The sequence below is a fragment of the Anoplopoma fimbria genome, chromosome 16 (assembly GCF_027596085.1).
Source record: "Anoplopoma fimbria isolate UVic2021 breed Golden Eagle Sablefish chromosome 16, Afim_UVic_2022, whole genome shotgun sequence".
Lineage (NCBI taxonomy): Eukaryota > Metazoa > Chordata > Actinopteri > Perciformes > Anoplopomatidae > Anoplopoma > Anoplopoma fimbria.
In genome coordinates, this window is record NC_072464.1 from 19044336 (window position 1) to 19053578 (window position 9243).

Sequence of the window (9243 nt, forward strand, 5' to 3'; positions counted from 1 at the left end):
AAAACACAGTGGAATAAAATTAGTTCAATCAACAGCACTCGTCAAACAAAAGGGTTTAATTTGGCATTAGAATTACATTTTATTCTACAATTCATAGAAATATTAGTGTGGTAAAAAAATGTTGGGACTTAGGGTCAAACTGTAACATTTTTCTTTACCCTCTCTCCCAGCTGTTATGTCTTCTTTTTTTCTGTCACTGTCTCTCAGCCTACTTTCTTGGGATATTTTCTTTCAGCCAGTCTTATAAAGTCCTCAGCACTGTCCAGTGACACCAGGCGGTCCTGAGAGGAAGACAAAGATGGATGAGGAGCAGGGTCAAAAATGAAACAGGTAAGATTGGAGGGTTGATAGATGCAGATGGAGGAAGAGGGATATAACAACAGAGTACCGGGAAGATGAAGAGGAGAGAAGGAAGGGAAGAGACAGAAACAAAACAAGGGGTCAGTGTGTGTGTGTGTGTGTGTGTGTGTGTGTGTGTGTGTGTGTGTGTGTGTGTGTGTGTGTGTGTGTGTGTGTGTGTGTGTGTGTGTGTGTGTGTGTGTGTGTGTGTGTTTACCATGACACAGAGGTATTTGCTCTGGTGTTCAGTTTCTGGAGGAAACAGGGAGGTTTGGTCCAGCAGCTGTCTCAACAGTTCATTTGCTTTGTTAAGTCGCTCCTGATCTCTACTGAACCAGTTCTGTTTGTTCACACACAGCAAGGCATCCACCTCACACTGATAACCTGCACAGAGATGAAGGGGAGATCATAACACAACACAATATATTAGATTGGAGTTGACTGCAGCAAATATTAATAGACCAGAACAACATCAGAGTGTCTCACCTAGCTGCAGGAGAATTTTCTTCCATCGAGATCTGACTTCTCGTCTGGCGTAACGTAAAGTGTATATGTCATAATTCAGCTTCTCCCACTCCTGTAAGCAAACACACACAATAAACCATACAATAGATATTTTTCAATCTTTTCCACCTGAGAAGAGACAACTTAACTAGTAATGTTTGAAACAGTTTTTCTTACTGAAAAAGATAAATACCGTACTTTAAATTACACAAAGTAGAGAGTTTACAGACCAGCATATTGTACTTTATTTCCTGGGTTAGTTTTTCCCCCCCAGTGCTGACTTTCCCTTTAATGTAACAGACCCATTTTCAGTTTGTTTGGCCTAATATTAAAAACAGTCTCACGACATGATGGATGGTTCGCTGAATATTCTCTTTGAATGGACAGCCAAGCTGTTGGCCTACATCTCCATTGAGGAATTCATGTATCAACACAATGGGCCCACTGTGTCCTGCAGCCGACTATTCTCAACACGAAAAGACTGGCAGTCACATGTTCGACAACATCAGACTCTCTGCTCAGAGATTACAGTCACTCTGCAGATAAATGCAGTTAGAAGGTATTTTATGTACTGAAGGGATCCTTCAAAGATACCGTTATTACCCTTTGCACATACACACTCACACAGAAATGTCCTGCACGTCTAATCCGTTCTAACTGTAATAAACAACCTGTGACTTTGTGAGAAGTACAGGACCATTGATTGGTATGGGAAAAAAGTAGCATGTCTCTTCTCCGTGAACTCTATGTACTTTGTGTGTGTGTGTGTGTGTGTGTGTGTGTGTGTGTGTGTGTGTGTGTGTGTGTGTGTGTGTGTGTGTGTGTGTGTGTGTGTGTGTGTGTGTGTGTGTGTGTGTGTGTGTGTGTGTGTTTTAACTTCTCCTAATGTGATACTTTTAAGTGATTTTGGATTCTAGGTCAATTATATTTACTGATGTGCGGCGACATTAAATTGAGTCAAAAGCTTCTTTGAGAGCTACCTGTTTGTGTCCTCTCCCCTTATTGAATAATTGCATTAGAGAGCTGCAGTGGAACCCTGTAAAGAAACTTAGAATGAATTACAGTAATCTTTCCTGGTATTAGCAGATGTGTGGAATTCCTAAAAAACAGAAAAATACAGTAAATCTTTGTTTGTTTTTTGTCAAGATTAAAAAACGACAGGGTCTCTGCTTAGTTCATTTGCCTCTTATCACTGCTAAATGTAACTTCTTTCTGATTCTGATAAACTTATAAGGATAACAGCTATCCACACAGAGTCAACAGCATCAAGAACTTTAACAACATTTTTCGTCGAAAATCATGTTGTCACTATCAAAGTTTGTCATTTTAAATTAGACACAAACAATCAAACTGATATATCAATGGCTTTTAAGTGCAGAAATGTGATTTTTGCTGCATTTTCAGCATCCTATCATTATGTTGTGTAAATTCACAGTGTGTACAGCGTGTGTGTTTACAGATATAAATGATGTCTACAATCTATACTAAACCAATATTTTTAAGCTTCTTCTTGACATTTATTATTGACACAAAAAAAAAAGATATTTGAAAACATCCATTTTCCTGACATCATATCACCCCAAAAGGGTTATCATTTTAAAGAATGTCATTTTAAATGGAACAGATAAAACTGATCGACAAGGTGGATGATGAAAGCAGTTTTTTTCGGTAGCCTTAGCTTTATCTTAATCACAATTTGATTTTACACTATACAAAAAATGCCACACTCATTCTTCAATGCATTTAGCATTCAACCGCGTGGTGAAGCTAAATAGTTAAATAACAGTTGCAAATGTGTATCCTGTCTGGATTTAATTCTGACATTTATTTTCAGGGAATGCCTGATTTTTGTCATTTCTTTGTACAGAGTAAAAGGAAATGAACACATGTGCTGCTGCTGTGTGTTCATTTCCATCTCACACTGTCTCTTGTGCTCTGCAGCTCATATTCAACAACATAACGCTTTCTCTCACCTCCGTAGCCTTGTCAGCCTGGTCTCTCATGCTGATAAAAGCCTGTAGCTCTCTGTCCGATCCTCTCCTGATGGGAGAGTCACAGGGTCTGCTTTTCTTGGCCTGCGGATCCACAGCTCGCCTCCTCGAAGGCCATGGACCGAAAATGCTCTCCTCTTCTCTGTCACTGTCGCTGGACTCACTGGATAACACTGGCTGTCTGGAGGTTGTGGTTTTGCTCATACTGAAGAGAAAGAAAGAGAATAACTGGTTGAAAAAGTTGTAGTTCATCAAAATAGATGAAGATTAGAGGCAGAGATTTGGGGGTTTGAATCATGTCTGTCAGGTGTTTGTCTCACCGCAAAATAGCATTCTTCTCCTCGCTGTTGTGTTTCAAATAGTACTGACAGCAGCAGATGGTGAACTTGGCTCCCATTGGCCCAAAAGTTTGCAACAAACAAATCCGAAAAACAATCACACAAAATCAAAATATGTCCAACTTGTTGTGTCCGTCCTCCTCTCCCTGTGCCTAGCCTGGCCTGAGTGAGAGCCGTCTGTCAATTACATTATCCACGTGAGTCCAAACAGGGACAACAAAACAACACACACACACACACACACACACACTGGACAGCTCAGGGATGAATGGCACATTTATTCAGCAACTCCTGATGGTGCAGAATGCAGCAGGAGAGGCATAGCTTTCTAGCTCTATCGCTGCAAAACACAAGCTCAATGCATTAACTGTAGTTTAGATTTGGAGTTGTACCATCATGCTTTGTAACCAGTTATGTTAACGTTTCTGGAGAAGCATAACAAGTGTTTGGGTAAGATAATCATATATAAAGAAGAACGCAGTCGGTCTACTAGTTTGTGGTATCAGCTGTTATATAATTTTAGTGACACTTTACAAATGTTAATACGTAACTGATTTATAATTGTTCTCTGCCATGATCCCTATTGTATTTACCTATGTAGCTTGTAAAAAAATGGAAATGCCTGTCAATATTATGGCTTGAGATCCAAGGTCACCTGGGTGATAAAAAAAAAACAACCACTGCTACTGGAACACACTGACAGCAGTCTTATTTAGTGCTGCAGGAGAGAGTACAACAGGGTGAAGAATAGTAACACCACTGAGTGAGGTGAAGTCCAAGTGAGAAGGAGCAACATGGAGAAAACTACATGGAAACTTGGTTTGTTCCTGATGATTTTAAGTACTGTTTCAGAGACTTCTAACAGGTGAGAACTGTTGTGTTGATTTTAAGAAAAGGTGATTGTCAGAGTTCAAACGTAGCAGGTTTGTCTGAGCAAATGTAACTTTGTTTAGCAGTGTTGTTTTGGAATAACATAAATTCAGGCATGTATAAAACCAAAGTGATACTACATAAATTCAGATAAACTTCTCTTGCAAATAGTTCTACTTACTGAATAAATGGCATACATCTTGTTTTGAATGTTGAATTGATTAAAATGTATTTTTGCGTCACTGTAATCACATCTTTATAGCTGACATTGTCCTTTTAATGCCCGTAGGTCTAACTAAAGCACTACTTACTTTAGTATACTTTTTTTAATCAATGCAAATAAACATGTGCTCATAATCCTGTTCTATCTATCTTTTTAATTCACAGTTTAGTGGAGGGTTTGGAATCAAGACTGAGTTATGACTACACCAAATATCACCCCATGCATGAGGTCAGAGTCTATTTGGAGCCCTAAGTAAACAGGATATTTTATTATGACTATATCTTGCTATTTATTGTCTCCCACGCCAGTTTTATCTCTCCTAATCTCTGTTATGGATTACAGATGGACGCTGGCCAAAGAAAACTATAAATACCATTATCAGAATGAATTGTTACACTGATTCTTTTGCAAAACAGATATACAGGTGGATGGAAGATGTGGAGCGAGGGAACCCAGAGCTGGTCTCTTCTTCTGTCTATGGACGCACTTATGAGGGAAACAATATCACCCTGCTGAAGGTATTCAACACTCATTACGACACACAATAGTGGACACATTAAAACTCTCCTGAATTCTTCACAAAGTGTCAAACTTACTCAAGAATTAACGTTATATTCACGTCATCAATATGAATGCATCTTAAGCCAAATGCTCCAACACAAAGTGACTTGCTCACTCTCTATGATTGAGAAAACACAAGCAAATGTACCACAGTTATGCATGTCAGAGAACTACGGTGGCCTTTAGGTCACTTAAAAATGCAAAAGGCTCTTTCTAGAACCAGTGTTTAGTTTGTCCTCTCTGGGCTACAGTAGAACATGACCGACTCCCTGAGAATGGGCATGCAGATATGAAGGGCTCATTCCAAGTTAACAAAAACACAATGATTCATAGTTTCAGGCAATAAACACAAATGAAAACAAAGCAATGAATATTATATTGCTTTTCTGCAAATTGATCCCCCTAAATGCTACACACTGGCCGCTTTAAGTCATCCATTCATCTGAAACGGGTCATGTTGTGTGTCTCCAGTTGGGACTAAAAAACCCAGAAGTCAAAGAGAAGAAGGTTATATGGGTGGACTGTGGTATCCATGCACGAGAGTGGATCGCTCCTGCCTTCTGCCAGTGGTTTGTCAAAGAGGTGTGTTCACACATTACAGTCATAATCTTTAATGATACACATATTATTCCCCAGTGAGTACAGTACATCCTGACATGTGAGTGTTTGTTCAGATTGTGCACTCGTATAAAACCAATAAGAAGCTGGAGCAGATGCTGCAGAACCTTGACGTCTATGTTACTCCTGTGATCAATGTGGACGGATACATGTTTACCTGGAAAAATGACAGCGTGAGTGCTCCTTTAGGTTTTAGCATTTTGAATCACATTTAAGTTTGTTAAAACATTGCCAGTAATAAACTATCTGACCTCTGTGTCTATGTTTCCGTGTCTGCCTCTGCTGTTTCCATGTAGACTCGTCTGTGGAGGAAGTCTCGTTCGAGCCCTCCTCCAGGCAGCAGCTGTTATGGTGTTGACCTCAACAGAAATTTTAATGCCAACTGGGGAAGTGAGAAGCTTGCTTTTTCAAAAATCCCAACATGACTCATTAGCTGTCCAGATAGTAGAAGCTCAAAGCTCAAAAACCCAAATAGAAACATAGCCAACAGGATGTGTCATTATTATACAAAATACCCTTATCTTTTAAATAAATAAAAAAAACTTTCAAATCAAAACATTTAACAGTTGGTGGGCCAAAATCGTATTGCAACCAAAATACCCCTTGCAGCTGAACATGTCCTGATTCCAGTCCTGTATGTTGTCATGTCAGGCTGCTATATTCAAAACATGTCAACCAATCAACGCTTCCAAATCAAATCAGTTGCTACTGACATGAATTAGAGTATTTTCTGTGGAACTGGAAAGCCGCAGAGAACAGCTTAATATTATTATGTCAGTCAACATGACACTTAAAGTGTTAGCTTACACAAGCCTTTCTCTATAAATTCACATTTCTAATTATTTTTGACATGTTTTAAACATAAACCTGGCAGTGCCTTGTAAAAACAGCCATATATATATATATGAATATTATCACATGTTTTGAGTTGATGAACTTGATGTTATTTCTGTCCTCAGCCGTTGGAATATCATTTGACGGTTGTGCAAACACCTACTGTGGGAAATCAGCAGGGTCAGAGCCGGAGGCTGAAGCTGTGATGGGTTTTGTTGGTAACTATCATTAAAATTACATTTAAAATAGATACATGATTATTGTTGTTGTTTTTGTTGTTGTTATAATGTGTTTTCTGATGTATTGATTTTTTACATGCACTTAGAAGCTGTTCCTTTAATAATGCATTGTTGTTATGTCATCTTGATATCACTCACTCATGTTAATTATGTCTGTTTCTAGGTAAGATGGTTAACCAGACTCTGTGTTTCCTCACCATCCACTCTGCTGGGCAACTTATACTCTTACCGTATGGCCACCCTGAGATCTCCGCACCCAACTATGATGAACTGGTGAGTGTGTGTCTGCATTACATATTCATTGCATTACAGAGACGTAAGCCTTGGACCTTTTCAGAACCAAAGAAGATACACAGCTTTTTTTAATCGTAGCATTATCATTTTTTTTACCTCCTATAACCTGGTAAGTTGTCTTTCATAGAAAGTATAGGTACCTGGTTTATAAAAACAAACTTGTATTTTGAAAGTTTTTGTTGACTGTGCAGGTTTCAGTCGGTGAGACAGCAGCAGCAGAGATGAAGAAGGTACATGGAATGGGCTACACCGTAGGAACATCTCCACAAATCCTCTGTAAGACTCAGCTGACCTGTTGTTTCCTCTCCTTAATAGCTGTTATTCACACGTTATCTGATCTGCACTAACTACAGGTTGTGATCCATACCTCCTTTTGGTGTCAGTGTGAATAAACAAATGCCTCTTTAACCTTCAGATCCAAACTCAGGCTCAAGCCGCGACTGGGCTCGTCTCATTGGCATCCCATTCTCCTACACCTTTGAGCTGAGAGACAAAGGTGAGCAGGACTTCAGTAACGTGTACTCTATATCAGCAGTCAAACTCAATGCACTGGCTTTTATTTTACAACATTTTTCTTGTTACTAAATAATCTTTCAGGTGAGTTCAGCCACCTGCTGCCAGAGGAGCAGATCAAGCCGGCCTGTGAGGAGGCCTACGCAGGAGCTCTCTCCATCATCACACATGTTCACGACAAGGCCTTCAACAGCGCTACCCTCCCTAACGCTGCTGTTTCTGGCCTCTCTATGGTGATTTTGAGCACTATCATGTGTGTGTTTCTAACAACAGGGGTCTTTGTGTAAGACGGTGGAACTGTCAACTGTACAAGGTTGTTTCACAAATGATTAGATGAGGATAAACTGGACAGGTATGTAGTCTATTTTAGACCTGTAGTCTTTCTGACTGAGGCATTTACCCGAAGTCATTAATGACAGATATAGCTAATAAAATTGATATTCAAATCCTGAGGTCCTCTATCTATATGCTAAACGATTACTGCTCTTTTTCATTTTGATAAGAGGAGAGTGTCTAGAACGCAAAAGCTGTTTTGAGTGACATGGTGGTGATGTGATCCCTCCTTACAGCAGCAGAGGGCAATGTTGTCCTATTTTATAGACCACACTCTTTCTCATCCATGCCGCCTGCTTCACACATCCAGACACATTTTACAACTTCATTCTTTCTTTAGCTGTGTCACATGGCTGGAGGTCTGTTCATAGTACATTGTCACCTCTGCATATATGAGAATACTTGTTTTTTTGTTGTTGTTTGACTGCCTTTGTGCATTACTTTTCCATTCCCCCATCCAAAAACACAACACAACGATGATGTTCCAATCCTTAATTACTACATTCATGTCTGTGTTTACCACATGATCAAATCAGACTTGGGACTTGATGTGAGTGAAAGGTATGGAGTCTGGTAATTCAAAGGCTGTCATCTGTCATTTGTTACATGATGTGTGACTTGATTGAGACATACTTTAATGGTGATGTAGAGTATTGACAATATAGACGATAAGTTGGAGGTTCTTTGAGGTTTATCCATTTTTGCAAGATTTCCATAAAAAAATTGAATTTCCAATATCAGAGACATCCCCATCAGTGCAGAGTTTACTGCAGTTATGAATCAGGACGAATACTAGTAAAGCAGAATTTGAAATTAACTTAAAGTTAGACGTTGTAAGAGGTCTATTTTCTTCCACAGATGCCATCAATATGCTATTCCATTCATAGAGGATTATTTTTCATTTTAGTGTCCTCTAGTGTTGGGAGGGTGCCACGAAACCACAGAGGTAATACACCACAACTCTGACAGTCGTGGTCACTCATGTCATTTTTACCTGGAGCCTGAACTTCTCTGGCCCGAGGTTCAGGGACACGTTTTACTATACACGATTGCTCAAACTTTTCAGCAGTGTAGGGCTTTGGCTTCCCTCTGACATTTTCTCCCTGGATTTGAATTTTTTAAGGCCTTTGTTTGTGGTTGATTTAGCACGGAAGCATATTTCTCTTGTGTGTTTAGAACTTTAGATAGATTTCCTAAAACGTCCTCTCTCAATCTCTTTCTCTCTGACATTTATATTTCCAGAGTGTATCATCCTCTACTACCTCCCTGACTGCTAGGCCACCCGTTATTCACACACACACACACACACACACACACACACACACACACACACACACACACACACACACACACACACACACACACACACACACACACACACACACTTTGCCAATGACAATGTCACAGCAATGGAAATAGAATTATATTCCAGCTCGCATGAAACCTCGACAGAACACAGAGACGGGTCAAACACCAGGGGAGCCAGAGAATAATAAGCAGGAACAGTGACACACACACTAATACACACACACACACACACACACACACACACACACACACACACACACACACACACACACACACAC

The 9243-nt window shown here is 39.7% G+C and overlaps 2 protein-coding genes across 2 annotated transcripts; one reads left to right on the plus strand and one right to left on the minus strand.

The window, feature by feature from the left end:
- Positions 1-203: 203 nt before the first annotated feature.
- On the minus strand, positions 204-3231 carry LOC129104969 (melanoregulin-like). Its single transcript, XM_054615831.1, has 5 exons — positions 3155-3231; positions 2817-3039; positions 826-916; positions 557-723; positions 204-281 (listed from the first exon to the last, which is right to left on the minus strand). Exons 1-5 carry the CDS (start codon positions 3229-3231, stop codon positions 204-206), a joined length of 636 nt encoding a protein of 211 aa, XP_054471806.1.
- Positions 3232-3876: 645 nt separating this feature from the next.
- LOC129105007 (carboxypeptidase O-like) lies at positions 3877-7765 on the plus strand. Its single transcript, XM_054615871.1, has 11 exons — positions 3877-4037; positions 4430-4493; positions 4682-4783; positions 5298-5408; positions 5501-5617; positions 5741-5834; positions 6404-6496; positions 6681-6790; positions 7003-7087; positions 7227-7307; positions 7409-7765. Exons 1-11 carry the CDS (start codon positions 3967-3969, stop codon positions 7609-7611), a joined length of 1131 nt encoding a protein of 376 aa, XP_054471846.1. The 5' UTR covers positions 3877-3966; the 3' UTR covers positions 7612-7765.
- The last annotated feature ends 1478 nt before the right edge of the window (positions 7766-9243 follow it).